The following is a 25481-nucleotide window of genomic DNA, read 5'->3' on the forward strand; positions in this document are numbered from 1 at the left end:
TTATTTATTTAATGTTTTAAGAAATTACTAATTAAATACAGTTGCTTGTTACATCCAGCACATACCATGTTGAAGACTAATTTTAGTCTAACTGTTAAAAAAGCAGTATGCTCCATCGAGAGACAACAGGCATTTACCTTTAACAACCATTTCCTATTTCCAGAACTGGTCTGTATGGTTTCATTTCAGATTAAAACAAGTAACTCATACACAAGCATACATAACAACATGGGTACGGAAAGACAAATGAACTGCTAAGTTCTCAATAATGTTTATCCGAATGCACTGAAAGTACCAGAGGGAAATTTCAGACAATTCCTGGCAAACAGCAGTGGCAGTGAACTATAGAAGCTGTCAAAAAGCAAGGAGTGTATTTTAACTAGCAGCTGAAAGCAGACAGACTCATTTGGCTGGAACAGAAGCCCTCTCTGGATGAAATGCTGCCAAGCGATTCCCAGCCTGCTGCTTGGTTTCCCCGTGACAGGAAGGTCTGCAGCCCACAGAGAAAAGCAGATATCCCTCACTGCACAAGTAAGAGCATCTGGAAAGAACGAGTGTAGAAAATTGCTTGGTCCTCTCCTTCCTATTGCCCTTTATTTCTTCTCATTTAAAGAGCAGAGACTTTTTCTATGCTTGTGGGTTTTTTTCTTTCTTTTTTCTTTGATGTGTGGTTGAGTTTTCTTCTACGGCAAGAGGGGCTCTGGAGTAGAAGAATAGGTTACATTCGCAATTAGCCCAAGGGGACAGCAATCAATCACCTGTCTCACCATCAGGCAAAGCCAGCCCAAGATGCCCCAGAAAGTCACCGCAGCGGTGGCAAGGACGAAGGGGCAGAGGGACAAGTTGCCCAGCAAGGCACCAGGCTATCACTGAGACCCAGGGTGTGGAGCTCCTGCTAGAAGGCAGCTTTGCTGTCATTCATTAGCAAGGGAGGAAGCACAGCAATATCTACTCGTCCTAAAAGAAACGAACTTCCTCCCACATGGGCAGGGCACAGAGCATCACCACCGGCCCCAGCTCCTGCTCAGCTGTGACTAGGCCAGCCTCACTCTGAGGGACCTGGCACTGCTGGAGTCAGCGCTGGGTTACAGCTCCCACACGCACCCTCATGCTGACGCAGCATTTGCAACAGGTCTGAATCTCAAGCTCCGAGTTAGATGTTACCCTTCTGCAAAGGGGCATTTCTGTTGCTGAAAGCTCAACACCCTTAATGCTGCATGCAGAGGTGGGGTGGGTAAGAACACCGGCTCCTATAGCAGCTCTCAAGTCTGCACACCCAGGCCTGAATCCTTCTCATAGCATGATAATGCTGCTGAAGTCAGAGCTGATGGCTGAATAATAATCCAGGCCTCCCTACAGTAAGGAGGACCAGCAGGACCTCCCCAGGCTCCATCTGGTAACATACAGCTGTCCTTCAGCTATTAGCCTCACAGAAGAATCATGTTTGATAATGGTGGGTCTCACTTTTTTTTTTTTTTAAATAGTTGCATTTTAAGGAGAAACCACTTCTCAGCATTGTCTTGAGATGCATTTTGAAAATGTGCAGAAGTATACTGTATTAATTTAGAGATGAACATGTGAAAAGGGGAGAAGGGAAGGAAAACTCATGGCCCATACTTAAATCTTGCAAGAATTTTTGTTTCAAGGAATAAAATCAAGTGCAACATGCATGGTCCTCTATCAAGATAACACTCTGGACAGTGAGGAGATGGCACAGTTATTACCATGAGATGTAATGCTCCCACAAACAGGGGGAGGAGGGCAGGGAGGTCTCCATTCCAGTAAGTCTACACTTGGCTTCCTTAACTAAAAGACTCTTGGAGAACAAGCAAGCACTGGTCTTGTATTCAAAGAAGAAAGCTACCATACATAACATGCACAATTACACCTTTCAAAAGGCTGTATTTGCCAAGAGACATTTGGTAAATTTCATTTGAAAATGCATTTACAAGTAACTTTGCATAAAGCACATCACAACCACAGAGAAGTGAAAGGCATTTAATAATCTTCATTTCATAAAAGCAAAGATATCACCTATGACCCCTGCAGCGCTTCACTGTAACTTGTAATTTCCCAGTGGATGTTTCTAATTGAGCAAAATCTTCTGCTTTATTTAAAGAGAAAAGAGTACCCAAAAAGTTGAAGGTTTTTGTTTTCATATACAGAGACCTTCTATCAGGAGATGGCAATTAAATAAGGTAAAAAACAACCACCACATGCATGAGTTCTTATCGTGAAAGTGTTTTTAAGATCACCACCAACCTTCCAAAGCAAGACAGAGCAAGATAAGCCCAAACCAAAATACCATACATGTACACAAACAGTCCACCGAGAATCAGCGTGCAATTTACAGCTCACAGTAGTATCTGACCCACTGGTCAATGTACTCCAACGAGAATGAGACAGGAATTTCAAACCCCAATTTTCCACTTCAGCACCCAGCACCTCCACACTGCCCTCTGTGGAAGAGGCCTTTCTCAGCACAGACATCAAAACAGATGAGTTTCAGTCAGAGCAGAATAGACATTGCTAGGTAGAAGCTGCATAGGAAGATGTCTTGCCTCAGTTTGAGATAGAATGACAAATTTTGCCAATTATCTTGGACTTCGTGGAAGTACCAGAGGCTTTTCTATTTCCTTTTGTCATGACTTATGAGCAAGCCTGTAGAGGGGAAAAAATGACTACAAACATTCTTCTAATACTTAAGATTTACTTTCAGACCTGAGAAAGTTAGTTTCTCAATGCTCCCTCTCCTAAAAGGCGTATGAGGTAAATGATTTCTTTTGGGTAACATTAATATTCTTACAAATCATTAATACAGCACCTTTTGGGAAGCAAGCCAGGATACTAAAAGCAACACTGGAAGCAAATTCTTGCACAAGAGCTACCACATCTCTTCTTATTGGACCAATATAATTTACAGGGCTATTAACTGTTCAAAGAACCTTGGCCTCCCACCCAGAAACACTCCCCAGAAAGAGCAGGGGCATGGATTCTGCACACTGTGTGCTACCAGACTAACTTCAGCCTGCCACAGTGTGCTCTTAATCCTCAGTCATTTTAGAAGTGATTCAGAAAGACTGTACAAATAGAGAAATTCATGTATAGGACTGAATAGGTTCTGCTTCTCTGGCTTCTCCTATTATTACACTGTAGGATTGATGAAGGAAGGCAGTAAAAATATAATGAAAACTTCAGCTTTATCAGAATATTGCCTTTCTTTTAAATGTTTTTCCTCATCATTCTCCACAAAGCTGATGTGAGCATCAAGTTGTGTGTTGTGACAACACCTTCACAGCAGAAATAATTTCCCTATTCACTAGCAAAGAAAATTAAAGATTTCAAATCATTTCATATATTTCTTCAACAAGCTGAAGGCTTCAGCACGCAGCCTGAATTGTTTTATTTTTAAATCTCCCTGTAGGTGTCTAACTCTCCAGTTGCTGTCAGTGGAGAACTATTTGATACAGTTAATGGAGCAAGCAACTCAGCAGCTGACCTAACAAATGTATACAATGTAAGTAGGGTCAGCAAGTGAGCTCCCCATCAGACTCCATTGCTGAGAACTGGAGCTTGAAGCATCTGTATACATGTGTCTTAAATCTAAATCTAAGCACTTACCAACTGTTCTATTTTCCAGAGCTTTACTGAAATAGTCTTTGTAGAGCTAATATAAAATCTTGTCTTACGTAATTAATGAGTGAAACACAGATTACTTTAGGCTTCTTTTTCACAAATTAAAACTGGAGTTAGCTAGTAAAAAGAGGCCACCTCTTCTTTAGAGACAGCCCCATGGGCAAAACAGCTTATACAGATTTGCTTATAGAGTTGGAGTACAAGAGAAGGAACCCTAGGCAAGTTTGAAAGTCACAGACATAACTACCCAGCTTCCTTAGCGTTTTGTTTAAAAATGGAATGACTGCCTATTCTGTTCTCCAACCCCATTTTAATACTGAATAGAACTGAACAGCTCTAAATTACTGCTGATCTACAGTTGTCTGTGGTACAGAGCCATATAACATGAAGAGCACACATGGAGCTCATTTGCTAATGCAAGCAGAACTTCTGCAACATCTTGCATTTTTATCCCAGCAATTACATTGTGAGTCAAGCTTAAAGAACTAAGGAACTTTGCTATTTTCCATTGAGAAGTCAATTTTGTTCCATAAACACTCTTCTCAGAAAATATTTAAGTACTGCGTTGAGTAAAAAATAAGCAACAAAAAATGAATCACTGCAAAATAGCTACTTTTACCATACAGAAAGGATGAGAAAATAGTCTACTATACACATACCATGAGACAGTGATGTCTAATCCAGTATTGTCATTTATATGACCAGGCTCTCAGTTTACATACATTTGAGTTTCTTGGCTTCATCTTTGACCTTCCAGAAATACTGTGCCAGCACTCGAGTTTACAGTCTGCTTACAGTGAATCACACGAACAAAAAGTGATAGCTAAGACTCAAGTCCAAAGCTGTAATATTTCTAGTCATGACCTATGTTTTAAAGTGTCTCAGAATTCAGAGGAACATTTATAACCTTTTCACGAGTGTATTGTTCAGAGCATCAGCTTGTTGTAACAACACTGAGCAGCACATTTAGAACAGAAAGTTCAAGAGCACGTTCACATGCTCAGAGACATAATCACCCTCCTGGAGCTGATTTTAGTTTTTAAGTGTGACAATTATTTGGAAAGATTCTAAATTCATTGTTAAGTGTTTTTCCACCAAAGCTGAACCTTCACAACCTTTCCAGATACAGGGCATCACCAGCATTCACATAATAACTTGAAACTAAAACTCAGATATCCTTCAGTTATAGGGTGATTCAAAGACCAAACCATTTCATAGGACAGATTAGGGAAGTGTACATACTCCAGGCCAGAGAACAAAAATAGTCTGACATCTAAGAGCTGTATCATGTCATTTCTAGGTTTTGTTTCCTTAACACACATTGAAGCAATTAACTAAATCCTCAGGAAGTTCTCAGAAGCAAATTCAATTGCCTTCCTCAAGAGCAAGGGCAAGACCACGCCTGCAATCTACTTCAGAGGTCTTACATATTGATTGAGTTATAGAATATATAAAGAATATAACTATGGGATACTTTAAGTGAAAGAACAAATAAGGTCACTTTCTTTACATATTCTTTAAAGGAGAATGTTGACAGATTTTTTTTCCATGCTTCTACCAGAAAAAAAAAAAACAAAACACCCTAATCTATGTTTACACACACAAAAAGATGCCAACAGTTTCCTGAGATGACATCTCTATTTAATTTAATTATTAGAAAAGTACCTTAAAATGTTACATTTCTGATATTTAAGACCCAGGGTCCATCTCAACTTCATAGTAACTATTTAACTTCCTGATCAAAAAGAAAAGGGGTACCTTGCTACAGTTTGTTTTGTAACACATTGTAGACAATGTCTTTTCAGGAAAGAAGCTGGATTCTTCTTGACAAGAATAGAGCCAACATAATTTCTAGTTTGGTTCTCCTCTGTTTCTATCACTATTGATGAGTAAGACTACAGTTCTGTCACAACCTACAAGACTACAATTTTGTCACGAATTAGAAATTCTAATTCAGTGGATTCCCTGCTTCTTAAAAGAAAGTGGCAGCACACATCCAAGTCAAATCGGATCAGCATCTCTGATTCTTCATTCTCTTAGTATTGTTCAGACACTGCAGAAAATTAACGTACCAGTGTAGCTCAGCCAATGATTTTTGTGCTGGTGCAAAGCAGGCAAGTAGCACCAAGGTGTAAATTGCATCAAGAACAAAGTATTTTCAAACAAAAACAGAAAACATTTCTGCATATGTAGTATTCCAAAGTACACTCTAGGCAAACAGGCTATAAAAAGCCTATTCAGAAAACAACTTCATATTTTGTTTGTATTAGCCAAGAAATGTGTACTTACTAAGCATCTGTGAAGTCACAAAAATAACCCAAATGAACTATTAAATATTGCCTTAGGTTTAGCCACACTGCAGCTAAAACAATAGACATTAATGGCCACTACATTCTGAACACTGCAGGAGTACCACACAGTGGCTTTCTGAATGCCTCTGGTGAAACCAGGAAGTGTGAAATTATGCCTCTCTGACTTACTGTTTAATCAACATCAGTGTTCAAAAGAGACAGCAAAGAAATAGATCGTTCCTTTTGGGAAAAAAAGAAAAAAAAAAAAAACAGAACAAACCACACAGCTTTTGTTAGTGACAGCTCTATATATAAAAGTCATATATATTAAAAAAAGAAAAAGTTATATGGTACGTATAAAAGGGGAACAGTGTTCTATCTGGGAACATGGTGATACATTCAGCTTCCATAAGGAATTTGTTCAGCCAAGTTGGTTATACATTGACAAGGACAACTGCCAACATTACGGTATCTGTTCTTGCAGCTAAGTATGCCTGCAACTTTTAAGGTAAAGTTTCTTCAGTGCGTGAGGAGTGGGGAAAAATACTTCACTGTTATTTTAACCACTTATCATATCGTGCAATCCCTAGTTTGAAAAAGAAGGACTGCAAGGAGAGCCATTTAAGAGAAAGACCACAAATAAATCTCCAGGTGAGTGCTGTCTGCTTTCCTGCAGCAGGACATTAGACACACTCAGAAGTTTTGGGAGGGAACACCTCGCCTGAAGAATGGCACCATCCTTCCCTGCAAAGATGACAGAGGGAGGGAAAGGCAAGGAGAACACTTATCACAAGGTGACAAGTGACCTAAGTTACTTCAGTTTTAATCAGCAGGGAGCACCTATCAGCAAAAGAGAGGTTAGAGGTTAGGGAAGAAAGCAATAGGCAAACTGAAAAGCAAGGCATCAGTGCTTTTTCAAAGAAGAGACAGTTTTTTTGGGTCACACAACATGAGACTAAACACTGACCTTGCAATGCTTTCTTTCTCCACACTTGAGGACAATGCACTGGCATTGAATGAACTCAAGAGCTTCTTCAGCACTGTTTCCAGCAAACTGTATTTGAGCTTTTCACAGTAGCATCAGCAAGTCACAGACACCCATACATCATTCTAAGCAAGCAGAAGTCAGCAATGTTTTGTACATCTGCTGCAAAAGATGACACTAATAGCAGATGGCACTGATAGCCGATTACACTCTTCTTACAGCACTGTCTTAGGAATGGCAAAGACACAGTGAAGGGTGACAGGCATTACTGTTTCAGAATCAAGATGTGCTTGTTGTAACTACAAACTATCATTTCCCATCAACAAATACAAACGACCAGCTTCTCAGGAGTCAAATATTTAAAATTGTACATACTAGCACTGATAATGATTAGCAGATGTTTCACTTTCTCAGAACTTCCATGAACTCTAATATAATAGATGAAACCTTTTTTCTCACCTCTTTTCTGAATCGCTGAGCCAAAAAGCTTCAGATGTTTCAGTTAGAATCAAATGAATTTGTATTTCATATACCATGCTCAATACAGAAGTTCTATCACATTAAAAAGTTGTAATATGCTACCATCAAGTAGAACTAACTGATGATTGAAAATCAAAAGTGGGCAAGAAGCTACAGTCAACTCCATATAACTGTATTAAAAATAGCCCAGGTTATATGAAAGAGTGATTCTTTCAGGTAACCAAACTATTTCTAATGGCTCACATCACAGTATCTATTGATACCAGTGCTTCAGGAATGCCCCAATCTGTCACCATAAGACAGAAGTAACTTGTAGCTTACTCACATAAGGCACTTGCACAGTGACCAGAAAATCAAAAGAATAAAGGCAGTGCAACTATAAACACAGCACTATAGACAGTCCTTGCTTCAACAGGAGGCAATGATGAGTTAATCACAGAATCACAAAAGTTGGAAAACACCTCTAAGATCACCAAATCCAACTGTCAACCCACCACCACTACACTGTTTGGTGCCACATCCACACGGATGTGGCCACCTCCAGTGACAGTGACCCCACCATTTCCCTGGGCAGCCTGTGGTAGTGCAGAAGCACTCTTTCTGAGAAGAAATTCTTTCTGATACTCAACCTGAACCTCCCATGGTGCAACTTGAGGCCGTTAGCCCTCATTCTATCACTGTTACTCAGGAGACCAACCCCCACTTCACTAAAAACTCCTTTCAGGTCATTTCAGAGGGCAATAATGTCTCCTGAGCCTCCTCAAAACTGAACAATCCCAGTTCCCTCAGCAGCTCCCCATTAGACTTGTGTTCCAGATGCCGCGCAGCTGTGTTGCCCTTCTCTGGACACACTCCAGGGCCTCCTTGTCTTTCTGTGAGGGGTCCAAAACTGAACACAATGCTCAAGGTGCAGCCTCACCAGCACAGAATACAGCTCAGCTCCCTGCTCCTGCTGACTGCACTATTTCTGATACAAGCCACCATGCCATTGGCCTTCTTGGCCACCTGGGCACACTGCTGGCTCATGCTTAGCAGTCTGCTGACCAGCACCTTTAGATCTTTCTCCTCTGTCATACAGCTAAAAAAAAACAGATTCCAAAACTCAGAAGTAACACTGGCAGAAAGAACGTAAAACAGTTTTATCTCCACTCAAGATCATCTAGTGCATGGGAAGCTACCTGCTCCTAAAAGTCAAATCTGAAGGTTTGTGGAGGGAGAAAAAAAACAAGAAAACCGATCAGATAGCTGAAGGCTATTATTTTAGATTCTACATTCCACAGCTGTAAGAATTTAGAAGTGCATTACTAGTACTTAAAGCCTATTAATTGAAACAGCCTTCGTATTTTGTCAAGGATATAAAACATTTTCTATAAAATGTTGTGCATTTTTCTTCCTTTTTTTGTGTGCGTGTGTTTTTTTTCCCCCACCTATAAATCTCTAAAATGTTCAAGGGAAAAAAGGTTTTAAACTATATGTGGAATTTTTATCTTCAGCTCCATCCTTACACAATATATCAGTCTCCCTCTAGAAATCTGCTTTAAAATGTTAGCTAACAATATCTTAAACCAGATCTAATACTGTATTTATCAGGAATCTGTGTCTGAAGTAGAATATAGCCAATAATGTAAGCTCAGCTTACAAGAAAAATGAGTAAAAGTCGTTCAATAGATATATATGAGTGAATTTAAGTCTCCTAATATTGGGAATAGTTCACATGAGACATAACTGCAAACTGGAGAGATATACGTAAATGCATTCTGCTGCTGAATGTATGCTTCTCAATCTTGCAAAGAGATCAACTACTTTTTAAAGAGGAATCAAAATAAACACACTTTTAAAAGGTTGATATCCAAGCCACGAGAAAACAGGTACGTTCATTTAAAACAATCCATCACCAAAGCTATTGAAACAAAATAAACAAGACCCACAGTAACAGCTGGAATGTCACGAAGCTCCTGTCTTCCTTCTGTCCCCATGTGTTCATTCTGGTAATGTTCAGACAGATCAGTAGGAGTTACACACACTTTCATACAGAGTGGACAGATGAAGCCCTGTGGAACGTATATTTGTCTTTAAGAAATTAATAAAAACAAAAAGATTTTGGAATCAAATAGCGTTCAAATTCTTATGCAGGAAGTTCTTACAGTCACTAAGGCAAAGTCTGCAGCTATTTCCTTTCGGACGTTTAATTTTTGCAAAGCATGTCTCAATACCATGAAGAAGACAAAAAGGAACAGTTAAGAATGTGAAAATAAATCTAAACCACATGTTAAAAGCTAGTACCATAGTGCATACTAGTAAGTCTTTTCCAGACACCCTTGGGACCCCCTTCATGTGACAGAGGAATGTGCTGCATAGCAAGTCATGAATGGAACCATTATAAGGCATCGCATCAGATCCACCAGGCCGTTTCCCACAGACATTTTCAGATCCAGGACAGAAAGAGATCAAAATTATTACAGAGACTGCAGAAATACTTCTGTAAATTAGTAAGCAAATTTACAGTAAAATGAGAGGCACAGGCACGAGTGCAACTGCATGCTCAGTTGGCATTCTCACTTAGGGAAACAGAAACACCATTTTGGCAGAACTGAAGGAAAAAAAAAAAAACGGGGGATGGGAGAGGTGGATTAAACATGCTCACCAGGGATTTACCAAAGCCAAAAGTTAAATGAGTTTCTAAAGAACAGCAGCTTTAGACATGCTCAACCCCCAGAAAAAGCTGACGTAGCACAGCGTGCTGTGGGTGCCCATCCATGCTGTGGCTGTGGCACACCTGCAAAATGGGGTCTAGAGACAGACCTGTCCCACCAATGCAGCCACATGACAGTATAGCAGAAGTGTAACTAACAGGTGGACACCCTGCAAACGTGGAATATTTAGTGACCCTATATTGCACACAGAGTTGCATTGGAATCTAAGATACAAAGGAAGGACAGGCCTGAACTTTTCCTTCTGTCAGGCCGCACAGTGAATAAAAGATACATTTAGAGTTAACTTCAGGCCCATGTGTGATCCATAGTGCTGACAAGGCCTCAGTAGGAACTAAAACAGGCCTATTTCTCTTGCTGAGCAATCAATAGTTTTAACTTAATCAGCCTCCCTCACTGCTTTTGTTTTATACTACAATTTTCAAAACTCAGGATTGATTTCAACCTGGTTCGAAGGAGACAAAAAACACGAGAATCTACTCAGATTTAGTAATTACTCATTTGAATCTTACAGTAATACAGGTTAGAAAATCTAGCTATGAAACAGGAATGAAAACAAGTCGATTAGATTTTTGTTTGTTTGTTTTATGCAATACTGGAGAACCAGGTGGGATCATAACTATATAAAGGAGAGCAAACATTCTGCAAAGCCTGACTACAGTGGTTTGATTTGAGAGTTCTCAGAAAGTAAACACCTCAGGCCAGCTGCAAAGGAAAAGCACAACCAAGAGAAAGGCTCAAGCTGCACACAGTGATGCATGGATCTCAGAGAGCAACAAACAATCACCAGCTTCAGAACTCAGATTTGATCAGATTTTGAAGTCACATGCAACACCCTACCTGTAAGCAATGTAGCTGATAGTGGAATTACTGATAACTAAAGATACTTTTATGTTATATATGTTATACAGCATCATCCAGAAGTGGCACAGCCAGGGCAGAAAGAACTAAGGGTGCAGTAATGCAGGCACACCAGCACTTTCAAAGTATGGCTTATGTCAACAAAAAACACTATTAGTATTGAGGTACCTCATGACACCCACCAGCGATATTACAATCATGATAAGAGAATTGTTCCATTTTAGCCAAACTTTGGAAAGAAGCAATCATTGCTAATTTCTATGCTGTAGTTAATTGAAATAGTGACGAGATTTTAGACACTCTTTAAGAATATTTATTCACCTCAGGGACAGTGTAAATATGCATACAAAACTCACAGATGCATGACATGTATAACATACAGCAATAAATTAAGCCATGTCTGATCACACTGATTGTAACATAGCTTTTAGAACTAAGACATAAGCAGATGCACAGATGGAAGGCAATTAGAATTTTGAACAGCACAGGGAGAAGTTCTCTTATCACTTATCATAACAGACATACGAGCTTTTGACTCATCATACACTTCATTCAGTGTAAGAAAGGGCACTTTGCTCCCTTTAATGCTGTAATAGGAGTAATTAACCTTGCACTGCATTTGTATGCTAAGCTTGAAACATTCGCAAGCTCAGTAATCAGGCTACATTAGCACAAAATAGCTTCAACAGCCAGTGAAGTCAGCGTGCATTTCTAAAAGTTAATATTTGACAACACTGTAAATCCAAAGACGTTGTAACGTAGGATAGAAGCAAGGATAAGACCTTACTCTGCTGGCTAAGCGTGGCATAAAGAACATTAGGAAAATTGATAGGACTTACAAATGGCAGCTTTATGTACACAGACCAAACACACCCAACACATTTGATATTTCACGTGGAGAAGGAGGTTCCCAAAATACATTATAACTAACACGTGCAAGGTGAAAAAGAAGTACAGGTGAGTTTTCAAAATTCATTAAACATTTATAAATGAGGATTGTTAAGCTTGTATCTTATTGCTTTTCATTTTAATCATTCATGTCTATGACAACAGGAAGGATTGCCTGTCATCATTTAGATAAACAAACAAAAGTCACATAAATACAGTCTGTTCTCACTTTTTTATTTAAATTAGAACCTATTTTTAGACAATGTCACTTTTGAGTATTTACATAGAACAGCTGCTATTTAGGAGCGGCACCCAAAGGAATGCCCAACAGCTTTGTGGGTCAGAGAGAAGCAGACACAAGATTCACAACTCCAGTCCCACAAATCAGTGCACAGTACCTCAGAGGAGCCCTCATTGTTCACATCCACGGCATTTCCTGGAGCGGCAGATGAATCGGAATCCGAGCTCTGAGACCCAACTCTGCCCGGAGTCTGAAAGAGAAAAGGAGGGGCAAAATGAACGTCTGCAGCCTGTATTTAATAGAGCATGCTATGTAACCTTTACAAAGGCCTCTCTGCAAAAACACAGACCTTCCTTCCATGAGTGAAACGAAATGAACGAGCTCGCAAAGTAATTAGGTAATTTTCAGTGCAACACTTAACAAAAGCTTTTATCCAAGACTCTCAAAGCACTCGAAGTATCAAACATCAAGCAGACAGCAAATGCAAAGGCCAGGATTTAAAATAGATTCCTCTTACGAACACTCAACACAAAACAAAGATTTAAACTCAAGTCTGCCCTTATATCACTCACCCTACTGTTAAATTAGCTCTCTCCATCCAAGAGGAAAACATCACAAGTTACAATCTGAACACTTTCAGCAGCGGTGGCTGCTGCTTTTACTCACCTCCAGAACTCCACTGCCTGACCAATGGCAGAACAGTTACCATTCTCAAAGCAAACACCAGCAAATAAATTATCTCAGTACTGATACGCAATCCTAGATTCTACAAAGAATAAAAGTTCATTATCTAATTCCACGAGGACAACTGAAAGTGGGATGAAGTAACACTGCTTCAACCCAGCCAGAAATATTCATAGCTTCGTATAGGGATTTCTGATCTAACACAGGGGGATTAAAGATACAGAAATCTAAATATATAGATGGAAATTTACAGAGTGGGGGGCAGAAGGAAACAGTTTTAATTTTTAAATCTTGGAACCTCCAAAAGTTTGCTTTAGAATTTTCTTTAACATATCCTTTCTTTTCAGACCAATCAGTCTGATTGATAACATACCTACAACATGCAAGCTTCTCCATAATTTGAAAATGAAGTGCCTTCCCTGCTGTGTTTGGTATAGTGTGCTCTATTTCAAACTCTTGTATAGATTACAGTCTTGTAATCAAATTTAAAAAAGAAATGTGTAATTAAAAGGTCAAATTTACTGATTAAGGATTGATGCCCAACCAGATGCTGATTTTAGAATAGATCCACAGATGAATCAAGGGGAAGCGAGTAAGTGTGTCAGAAGCAAGCTATCAGGAGCTGGTGACAGCAAGTGTAAGAGGGGAACATCTCTCCCCATTTCAGACGTTTCTGGGTCATCAGCAGGAGGCTGGGCTGCACTTGTGTGCACATTGTTTTGTGTGAGAACAAAGAGTCCAAAGGTGATAGATGGGCTGCTGGACTGGATGATCTTAGAGGTCTTTCCAACCTTGGTGATTTGATAATGTATATACACATATCTACATAAGGGAACATGAAATAAGGTGTTAAAGTTTTCTCCCACAAAGGAGCTGAAATTTCAAGATATAAGAAGCAATTTTATTTATAGGAGTTTTTCAAAAAGCTTTAGAAATTTAAGGATGACAAGGATTTGTATGACAACTAGCATCTTCTGTTCCCAAGAAGGCTGAAAAACAGAACCCTACCTGTCCTAATACCTACATCCACAAGTAAAATGGATGCTTTGAAATGGAGAAAGTGTCAGCTTTAACAGACAACATGTTTCTTCAGTAATCATTTACAGCAAGTGGATGCCTTTGGCTCCACTCTTCCTTTCCAAAATCTGGAGAAATCAGTCTGGGACAGCAGAATGGTTGGTGCCCCATCCCTGGAGACTTTCGAGGCAAGGCTGGATAAGTCCCTGGGCAACCTGATGTAGCTGTGATTTTCCTGTTTATTGCAGGGAAGTTGGACTAGATGGCCCTTGAAGGTCCCTTCCAACTCTAAGAATTCTATGACAATCCTAAGGGAGAAACTACACAGGAGCTGACAGCTTGGGCAGTGATAGCAGCAGATGGCCAGTTGGCCTACTGAACCGAGCAGAGCACACCTCCACTTCAGCCATACCTGATAACTGCACAGTGAATGAACCACTTCTTCCCAAAACCAAGAACCTTCTGTGACTGCTAAGATACAAGAACATTCCTTCACTTTACATTATAACATCTCATACAGCGCTACAGTGCACTGTTAGTCAGCTATCATGTGACAGAACTGTTTCACAGTGAGATCTGCATGTTAAGTTCTGCTGGTGTAGAACTACAAATTGGAGATCAGTACAAGCTTCAGGAGGAAAGTTGTTATAGTAAAGCACAGTATCATTATTACATGGCTGATTAAAGTACTTGCTTTATGAAACACTTCAGACATGCTATTATCACACTAAAATGTACTACATGGCACATCTTACTACATGAAACACGTGACAAAGAAATTACCAAAGAGTTCCTGGTAAAATCCTTTGAGGGATTTAATAAACAACATGCTTCCTTCAAAACAGAAAGTGTAATTCAACATAGCTGTAGAAGGTTCAGCAGGTGGCATTTTCCAGGAAGCAGCATACATGAGGAAGAAGGGTGGGAAGGAGAAAAGTCATTAAGTACCTATCAGGAGAAACGCACTCAATCATCTACTTGCAAAGTGATACAATCTGTCAGAAATAACAGAATACACATTTGGGAAGATGTTATGGATACCAAGACTATCAGTGCAACTAACATTTCTTCTAAAGTTGCACTGTAATTGAAACATCCTTCTCCGGACAAAGAATGGGGAGATTGAGACACTGGGACTTTTTTTTCTTTTACTGGGCATCCCATGATCAAAGTATATTCACAGATATTTAAGCGAGGCTCCCACATCACTGCTATGCCACATTCCATTAAAAAAATAAATCACAACCCATTGAACAGCGTAACAAATGGGTTTGCCTGGTGAACTCAGGGAAGGTCCAGAGTGATGCTCTTTGTTTTCAGTTACCTTTATTATTCTTGACTGAATAAAGCCCTGGGCAATGAGGGGGAGCAGAAGAATGACGTATGAATCATACAGGAAGAGTAGTTCTTCACACGGGATTCTGTATTTGTACTCTAACGCAACCAGCATTTGACTCTCAAGCTATACATAGAGCTGATGAAAAATTAGTTTCTCAGCCAAGGTATTTGCTTCCTAATTGTCTGGATTATATTTGTTTATTTAGTTGAGAAGCATACATTTCTACTTACAGCACTACAGCTGTGAAAACATGCTAAACTGCATAATGTTTTTGGTTGTGTTTTCTCCAAACTTCAAGCTAATGTAAAGAAACATCATTAACAACAGAAAGCACAACGACTGCAGCTTGTTTTCTGAAAAGGAATAGAAAATTATGTAATGAATGAGTTGAGCTAATGGATTAAAGTGACACGGTATAAATATGGATCACTCCCATGTTGTTTCTGCCCAGTCATTTATCTGTCTGTACCTACACTCCATTCACTCGTGATGCTCTTTTCAGCGGTTTTAATTCAGAATTAATTTAATCTTTGAAGAAGACTTCAAGCCTTGAGATTGTCTTTAAAAAAATATGGGTTTATGCAGTTTTCCCAGTGCACGTTGAAATATGACATAAGGCACTACTGCCCTAATATATCAAGGTTCTGAACCAAAAAGCGAGGCACAAGAATGGAAAAAGAAGACACAAGAAAGAAAAAAAGCCATAGCCCTTGTCATCAAACAAACTCCAGCGCTTTTCCCATTCTTCCGTTTTACTCGTCTGTCCTTAAAGACTTGATGGCCCAAGTACATTCCAATAAAACTTTCTCTTGAGGAGCTTCTTGAGAAAAGGACACGCTTTGTACTGCAGTTTATATGTTCACACAACAAGTCAATGTTTTATAGTCAACACCTTCTCAACGCCTCTGTACAAAACTTTCAACTCTGGAAACATTGTAAATCTAATTGAGTACACCTGACAAGGCTGTCACTTAGCAGCAATTAACAGGTATGCCAGAAACACAGCATGCTGTGATACAGAACAGTGGTACTGTTTACTTCTTTAGAAGCATGACAGCTATTTTACAACTCCATTAAATGGAAGGATGCGGTGTTCCCTGGGCACCAAGCCTTCCCTCACTGCCTGCCACCAGTTCTGCACGAGCACCCAAGCGAGCACGCTGCCTAGCCAGCCCTGTAATCACAGGCGTAAAGAAGAAAATTATAGGTATGGTACAAGATGCAGCACATCCCAGACAAGCAAATATCTCCGTTCCTGAGCACAGTGCAAAAGGAATGGCAACTGTACCACTTCAGCTACAGAAATGCCTGCGAAGCCCAGGTGTGCACTTGGAACCAAAGGCCCTTCAGGACTGAACGTAACACAGACCTTTTTTGGCAAAAACCACTTTTTCTCCAGGCCAGCATGATGATCGATGCGTGAAACTGAGAAGTGGCAAGAGGCTGAATGAAAGATTTTTTTTTTCACAAACCCGTTAAGTGCAAACTTATAGAACAGATGGATCTTTGAGATGTTGCATTGAAAACATAAGTAAAATTTAGGAACAGCTTGCAAGGAAAGGACCCAAAAGGAGGTCCCAGTCCAAGACAGCGTGGAAACACCAACTTCAAACACTGAGTGATGTTGTATAGTAACGAGAGTGTGATACTTCCTACTTTTAAAACATACCATGCAAAGTTACTGAGAGTATTCTTTTAAAAGCAAAAATTACAGCTGTGGAGGAAACAAAAGGGTCCTCAGGAACAGGAAGGGTATTAAAAGAAACACTGGATGTTTTACGACTTCAGGAACCAGAATTTCAAGAGTCTAGAAGTACAAACAGCATCTTTGTAACTACTGCCTTCCTCCTTCCCAGCCTGAAGCCAGCCTTCTGGACCAAAAGTAGTGCCATGCAATGCAGGAGTTCACCTGTTGCCTATCATCAGCAAATGATAAACTACACATACGTATGAGAAACCATGTTTGGTTTGGTTCTTACTTTTTGGTCGTTTGTTTTTAAACCAATTACATCTATGATGCGCAAGGAAAGTTCCAAAAGGAGGACTGTTGACACTCAAATCACTGCCTCGGTGATGACAAATTCTTATCATTTTTAATACTGCCTGTAATTGTAGTACTTACTCTCTTTTTGTGCAAGTTCAGCAGCAGCAACCAAAGGCTCCCTTTTAGTACCAAGGCACATCAGAAGTCACTGCCACGCTCTGCCAATGGCAAGGTGCAGGTCAAAAGACACGGATGAGGTAACACACACAGTCACTGTTTCTACCAACGGGGCACGAGGCTTTTTGTGAGGGGGACTTTTTAAAAGCAGAGTTATTCCCACCACTCAAAATGCACGCACAAGTTTTGCCGTTTCCCTGTTTACTTCTGAGCACCTTGGTTAGCAATGCAGTTTTGTAATTTGGGGAAGCAGTGAAAAACAGCTACTTCACCAGCCAAGGTGATTGCTTGCAATGCACAACAACTTCTGTACGACCTCAGGTCTCTCACACACAGGAGTGAACCTCCCCCAGGCTGTTTTGCACACCATCTCAGCACTCCCTGAAGGCCTGTGACTTCTCAGAGCAGTCAGCACGCAGCTAAACGCCGGTACCACGTTCAACGAGGGCAGCGCCGAAGTCCCGCTGCTCGCAGCTCTCCTGCCACCTCGCTCCGTCCCTCGGAAGCACGAAGCTCGGAGCGCACCACGCGCATCCCCCACCCACGCTCTCGCAAACCCGGCCCTCTCGGCCGCGGGCAGCGCGGAGTCTCAACGGGCAGATGCCGCAGCCCGGCTTTCCGCCCAGCCGGGCCCGCAGGAAAAGCCGGTTCCGACCAGACGAGAGGCGGCTGGGTAGCGGCCGGCGTTACGAGCCCGTTCGCCCCCCGGAGTGTCGCGATGGAGGCGCGCCCCCCGGCTCCGAGCTCAGCCCGGCGGGGAGCCCTCCGCCCCCCGAGGAGGGCGCGGCCCCCGGCTCCGCACGCCCGCCGCCCCCAGCCGGGCCCACCCCCCCCGTGGCGCCGGGGCTCGGGGCCGCCCACGCGGCCTACTCCGTGCCCGCGGCGGGGCCGGGCGGCGCCGCAGCTCGGGCCGGTGCCTCCCGCCCCGCCGCCGAGCCCGGCCGGCACCAGGAAGCGGGGGAGCCGCCCCGCCGCAGCGCAGCGCCGCGCAGCGCGCCGCCTTACCCGCTGCAGGATCCGCCTGAACATGGTGGCGGGGCCGGGTGCCGCCGGGCGCTCGCGGCCGCGCCGAGAGGAAACCGCGGGGCCCCGCGCAGCGCCGCCCCCGCCCCGCAGGAGCCCGGCGCGGCCCGCTCGCCCCGTGACAGCCGCCGCGGCCGGGAGGCGGGGCAGCCGCCGGGGCGGGACCGAGCCGCGCCGGGCAGCGCCCGCCCCGCCTCGAAGAGGGCCGGGCTGGAGCCGCCGTCGGGGGCTGGAGCCGCAGCCCTGTTGAGCCTTCGCTGCCGGCGGGGAGCGGGGGAAAGGACGGCTGCTGGCGGGAGGCCCCGTCCCACAGAGCTCTCCGCCCCGCCCGCTGCCCGCCGTGCCGGTTGTTGGGAGTGCCGAGGCGCGCCGTGGTGTGGATAGTTAACTGGAAGCTAACCCTACTGGAAATGAAATTTATTCCTTATTGCTTCCTTAGAGCCAGGGGCACGAAGAGTTACCTTGTGGCACGGCCGCTTAGACTCGCATTAAAATGTTAGAAGAGAATATTGTGCTCCCACACACGTACCGTCAAACACAAAACAGCCCCCAAACGAGCAGTTCTGTCTAGAAAGGGTGCGTGTTTAACCAGTGCTGAGGCAAAACCCCTATGAGGCTTTTGGCAGAAGAACTCCCAGAACACCGATGGCCTCCAGCATGCAGAACTGAGCGTGCTGCCATTTCCTGTCGGTTCTAAAGCTGCAGCTTTTACTTATTGAATGCAAGGCGAAGGGTCATGGTTAAATAATGGACCTGCTTGATGACTTACTGTGCAGGGCATAGCAGACGTTAGATGCCACTCGTGCTACAATGATTGAAAACATTTCCACTCTGAAGCTGATGTTTTTAAGCACTCTAAAATCCATGGATTTGGCGTGAGTTATGAGCACATGACAAGAAGGATTCAGCTGCTGCAGCCAAGAGATGAGGCACAGCAACATGAAGCATCCCATCTGAGTTTCCCCAGCTCCAGGTCCTGATGTTTCGTGAGGTTGTTCCTCTGTTAGAGCACATAAGAGCACACACCATGTAGGGTCGTGGCTTCAGCTGTTGAGGGGTGATGTCTTTGGTCACATCCATCAGATCATTTCCTTTTTTGTATCCATATATGAAGCGGCTTTAAAATACACTGTACTGTGTGGCACTGGTAAGGTCTATATTTGAATTTTCTGCATGGGATTAACAATGGGAAGAGGGTTATTCTTGCTGTACTTTGCAATATGCTTTGTACTCTCTCCCAAGTTAGCAGTTCCTGAGTGCTTAGAGTAATGTTGAAGATCCTGGTGAGAAGTCTTATATATCAGAGGAGGATGTTCTTAAATGAGTCCTGTAAGGAAATGCACAGTGCTGTATTTCTGTGGATGTTTCTGTGGATTTATGCACCTATCTCTCTGTCCCCCATCATTTCCTCAGTGACTTCTGGATCGATTGGCCAATTTCCTTCAAATATGACAGTGCCAATTGAGGCTCAGAGGAACTAGATTTAAGCAGATTTAAGCAGGTGACTGGGAAGAGAGAGAAATCATTAGGATTCCCCTGTAAAGGAAAGACTGCAATTTGATCACCTTTGCTAAACACCAAGAATGCACATAAGAATTCACCTTTGGGGCAGACATGCAGGAAAAAAAAGATTTCGTCAGTCCCATGTCGAGTGGAATTCCTTACTTTTAATAATTATGTGTATGTTAATGTCTGTGAGTTCATATGTGCAGCACAAATATTGAAATCACATGCTGTTTAAATATGGTTTATGCCTTCAGACATGGGAGTTGCAAATTTACATTTCATCCAACCTCATAAATTTTGTGAGGGCTTTGGCACCTTTGTATGGAGCCTATTGCTAACAGTCTTGGACTAAAATCATGGCAAAGACTTTCTTGGGCATTCCATCTGGAAAGTGGGTGCTTCATCCTCTGAATATAAGTCATCGGCTCAGTCTGAACTACAGCAACCTCTCACATACCATTAGCTGCAGAAATCAGCAGACCTGCATTTCAGTAGACAATCAAAATCAATCTTTGGACTGAATAAGCAGTATTCAGAATGGCCCAGCACGCAGCAGCACCTCCCAGGCCTTCCAGCAGAGCACTGCCTTTTTTTTTCTCATGGTTATGCACATGTAAGCCCATTAAAAACATGATTCCTGCTCCGTGGCTCACAGAAAGCTATGCCCATGTAATCTTCTGCCATCACTGAGGGCTGTAAGAAGTCACCATCACTTTAAATAAAACGACTGGGAAAATAATATGTGGTGTGCCAATATCGCATGTACATAGACTTGTGGCCTGTAAATTTCCAAATATTCTGCACTGATGTCCTACATGTTATCAGCTTTTGTATGGATAATTGTTTTCAACAGGCTGCCCGCAGAAGCTGTGGGTGCCCCATCCCTGGAGGTGTTCAAGGCGAGGTTCCTGGGCAGCCTGATCCAGTGCTTGACAGCCCTGCCCATGGCAGAGATGTTGGAACTGGATGATCTTTAAAGCTTCTTCCTACCCAACCCATTCTGTGATTTCTGTGATTCTGTGTTAAGTTCCTGACCCTATCCCACTTTTTTCAAGATGTTACTTTTAGGTTTCTTATTTACAAAGGGCATTAGAAAGTCTCTGTGTTTTGGGTTTGTTTGTTGGTTTGTTTGTTTGTGTGTTTGTTTTGCTTCATAGCTCTTTAATTGTACATTTATGACTGTCACTTTATGTTCTTCATTTATTTTTGGCAAATGTCTTTCAAATTTACCCACATCTTTTTTCTGAGGCTCTCCTGGGCTGAACTCTATGAATTGAACACATAGAACAGATGGTTTAAAGTATTTGTATGTTGAAAACCAAACTGGCTAGCAGGTAAAAGTAGTATGTCAAGAATCCACATCAAAAACCATGGAACAGGCAAATAATAAGATTAAAGATTAGGAGAATTAAAAACTTGCCAACCATCTATCTTCAAGATTAAGTAATAAGTGCAGAACTGTAATTCATAGATAAGTGATACATTTTAGGTTATAATGTTGCTGAAACCACAAGAAAACATGCATCAGGAATTTACAGATTCCCCCAAATGGTTCAGGAGCACGTATTCCATATAAAATAGGTGTCTGCGTGTTCCTAAATCAAATAATCATTTTGTCAAAATGCCTACTGAGAATTGCCATTTAAGAAAGTCGTGGATGGACTAATGGAGATTTAGGAAGGAAAAAAATACCTTGAAAAAGAACTTTTCAGCTACTGATAGTCTAGTCTTTCACTACAAATATTCACAAACTAAACACACAGAGTGCTGTTTGAATTCATGTTTCCTTCATTTTGCTGAGAAACTCCACTTAAAACTCATCATTCTTGGAGGTGGCACCAATCATAGAATCAAAGAATCATAGAATGGCCTGGGTTGAAAAGGACCACAGTGATCATCTGGTTTCAACCCCCCTGCTATGTGCAGGGTCGCCCACCACCAGACCAGGCTGCCCAGAGCCACATCCAGCCTGGCCTTGAATGCCTCCAGGATGGGGCATCCACAACCTCCTTGGGCAACCTGTTCCAGTGCCTCACCAACCTCTGTGTGAAAAAATGACCAATGACCTTGAAGAGGCCAATGGCAGGAAACAGCTAGGAGAAGTCCTTGGTGAAACTCATGATATGGAGAAATGTGTTTAGGCAGCTGGGCTAAGACATCACTAAGACACACAGTACATCAAAAAGTAATTTTAACAGTGACACATGAGACATTTGCACGGTGGTCAGACCAGTGCCACACGGGAGCTCCTGTACATCAGCTTGGCTTAGCTAATCTTTTCAATAGTATAAATGTGTATCTCTTACCTCTACCTAGTCATCACTTTTGTCACAAAACCAAAAAAATGTAACTAACTTTGAGACACGTCTCCCTCATTCAGTTTAGACTCGAACTGCCCCATAGGTTCCAAAGGTACATAGTGGGGAGTTGAAAGTCACAGGATGTCACCTCTACCTTATCAAGCAGCTAGGCCAAACCTATGGGGTGGTTATAATCTGAGTTTGAGCTGTTCACTGATCTTTCCTGACCCATTCCTTTCTCACACCAGTGAAAATTAACAGCTCTTCAGTTCTTAACTTCAGGTACTGAAGAAGTTGGCAGCACATCAGTACTTCAGCCTGCTTGTGCTTGTGCTTGTGCTGAGTGCATTCCCTCAGCTGCTTCAGAGCCAGGCTGAATCTACAGTGATGTGTGTAACAAAGAGGTGACAGCTACAGGCCAGGTCCTGTGCTAAAGAGAGCCTCCTTCAAGATTGTGTAATCACTCATATGAATAACAAGTGGGTGTGCTAATAAAGATTGCACTACTAATACCAAATTCTGGAGCTCAAATTCATGACTTGTACCTGGTGTTAGAGAACTTGTTGGATTTGCACAGCTATCCCCAGTTAACCCAAATTAAAGTCTTAAATAATAGAATGATCTCTATACAAAAGAAAAAAACGAAAAACAAAAAACACAGCAGTAGTTGATTTCATTTTCTATTCCCCAAGACAGTGAGGAGTATGCCACGTAGCTTTGTTGGCTTAAGTGAGAATTTTGTATGAGTTCATGTAAAAAATAAGCCTGATATTAATATAACCAGAATCTGAAATGGAGATCTGCTGCTGAGTCACGCAGAGTGCTCTGCCAAATGCTTCAGCTAAGAAATTATTCTGCATCAAGCTGAAAGCATGCCACAAAACAAAGACTTTCAAATTCCACCCCAGAAAGCTGCAGTGATACCACCAGTCACGTCACTTCAAGGAGATGCTGGCACGTTTCCTGGGCAATTTCAAGTGGCATGAAAATGGGTACATTGGAAAAAGAAAGGGGATTGGTGGAATTCCACTGCAGAGTAAAACATAAATATTTTAAAGAACATATTCTTTGAGGTTATCTGCTCACTTTGGTCATGTGCTTTTACATACTTATATATAATTTCTCTTTCTTTGGGTCTCAGACAGAAACTTCTCTCCATTATTCTAGGCACTTTTGAGGCCATTTCAAAGATTTTTCAGCAAATTACTTAAAGTTGCAAACGAAGTAACCAGGGCAGCCCTTAGCCACATAGATTATAGGGGATGCCACTACGACTCATCATTTAAATAAATCTTATTCAGTCTCTTTTTGTTACAGCTGAAACAAAAGATGGATTTTCAATATGATGTATGTGATAATACTTATGTACATTGTTGTGATCACTTTTCTGAGTAATTGCAAAAAAAAAAAAAAACAAAAAAAAAAACCTGAAGGTCTGTGGTTGATTTCAAATATAATTTTAAAATAATTTTTTTTTATCAAATTTTTCTAGCTATATGAAGGTCCATATAGCACTGATCCAAACACACTTCACTCTCTCTGCAAATTAATGCACTATTTGTTCACGGCTTTGTATGTAAGCAGATGCAATAAGTGTTGGCTTTGTTGGGAGTCAGAGTTCATGCACTGCATCAGCAATTCAGTTAAATATTTTGAAATGGTCAGAGTAGAGGCTGATAAATAAAAAGGGCAAAATTTAGCTCCAAAGGGAGGTTACCAGGCTTTCTTGAAACAGTGAACAAATACTCCTGTAGGCTTAAAGTAATCACACAGGGCTTAATGGCATCTCTTCTTACAAATTCAACTTCTCTATGTCTTCCACATTTGCATTTTGATGTGAGAAATTCGCTGCATCTAAAATCCAAAATGCTGTTTAAGTTCTACAGTGTTACACAGCTAAAAGCCCTGCTGACCAAGCCTTGATTTTCCTGAAGTACAAGCCAAACCTGTCTGTGTGGCAACTGCAGTAATGTTGTAGATGTGAAGAAGAATGATGGAAATAAGCAAAGGAGGATTAAAGATGTCTCTCAGTTAAATATTTTTTAAAAGTTAAAATGTTTGCTGTAAAAAAATAATGAAATGGAACCTTTCATTCTTAATCTGCTTTTCCTGGTGTAGAGCCGCTAAGATTCACAGTTTCTTAGAACATTACATAAAGTTTGCAAACAAAGAAAAAAATAAATTACAACTGAAGAATGAAGTGTTTACCAAAGCCTACAACAAGCTGGGAATCAATGAAGGTAAAAGTAAATGCATTTCCTGTGGGATGACAAAATGCTCCATCATTCTCAAGAATCAATTCTTCAACAGCTGAGGTTTCCCTTTCACTAATGCCAGCTGTGGGCACTACGGAGTCAGCTGCCAATTTTAATCTGGATCAAATATGTGTGCCACTGTTCTGCTGTTTCTTCTGAACTAACGTGAGCGTGGGATACGATGTTAAAGCAGTTCATTCTTTCCATTGTCTACAGATTGATTGCAGGCCAAAAACATATGATGTCCATAATAAAGATGGGCAGGAATAAAAGTTACAGGCTTAAAATAATGTTAAAACAATTTTAATAGGTGTGAAGAGTTTGCACCAGACTTGTATTTTTTAGTATTCATGCTGTTGGTTTTCCTGATCCAGTATAAAGTAACGTGGTGTCACTCACTGGTGACAGGTGACAGGACAAGGGGAAATGGCCTCAATTTACACTAGGGGAGGTTTAGGTTGGATATCAGGAAACACTTCTTTACAGAAAGGGTTGTTAAGCACTGGAATGGGCTCCCAGGGAGGTGGATGAGTCACCAACCCTGAATGTGTTTAAAAACCATTTGGATGTGGTGCTCAGGGACATGATTTAGCGGAGGGTTGTTAGTTAGGATAGTATGGTTAGGTCATGGTTGGACTTGATGATCTTTAAGGTCTTTTCCAACCTGAGTGATTCTATGATTCTATGATTCTGTGAAGCCAGATTCACCAACCCATGGAACCACAGCCTGGCCTCCATACCTGTCCTTGCTTGGATGATTGTTAGGTATCTACAATAGCAGGAGCAATGCAAAAGAAGGAGGTGATTCCTGAGAGCAGGAATCCTTGCAAGAAAGCCAGAGAGATGTTCAGAAAGTGTTCACTCTTGGCACTGTAATGATAACGAAATGATTTTTACAAAACTGGATATTATGTATTATCGAAGTCTATAGCTCAGGCAGTCTCTGCCTTGAAAAGTTTATGTACCAAATAAGAAGAAAAAGCATCTTCTAAAGAAAAAGATGTTTTTAAGATTAGAAAATCAATTTAAAGGATTCAACTTGCAAAATGTTGCCGTGGTGGTTTAAAAGCTTGGCTAGAATATGTGCAGCATGCCAAACCTCT

At 41.6% G+C, this 25481-nt stretch overlaps 1 protein-coding gene across 2 annotated transcripts in view; it reads right to left on the bottom strand.

Moving 5' to 3' along the window:
• EEA1 (early endosome antigen 1) overlaps positions 1–18419 on the bottom strand; it is a 72231-nt gene extending 53812 nt beyond the window's left edge. Inside the window, exons 1-3 of one of the 2 annotated variants that reach the window (XM_031600478.2) lie at positions 18300–18419; positions 12251–12343; positions 9321–9443 (exon numbers count right to left, since the gene is read on the bottom strand). In XM_031600478.2, the coding sequence (XP_031456338.2) occupies positions 9321–9443; positions 12251–12343; positions 18300–18323 (240 nt within the window). In that variant the 5' untranslated portion in view covers positions 18324–18419. The remainder of the gene's footprint in view (positions 1–9320; positions 9444–12250; positions 12344–18299) is intronic. The other variant, XM_031600479.2, reaches the window with a different exon arrangement.
• Positions 18420–25481: the final 7062 nt, after the last annotated feature.

This window comes from Phasianus colchicus, chromosome 1 (genome assembly GCF_987193195.1).
Source record: "Phasianus colchicus chromosome 1, bPhaCol1.hap1.1, whole genome shotgun sequence".
NCBI lineage: Eukaryota > Metazoa > Chordata > Aves > Galliformes > Phasianidae > Phasianus > Phasianus colchicus.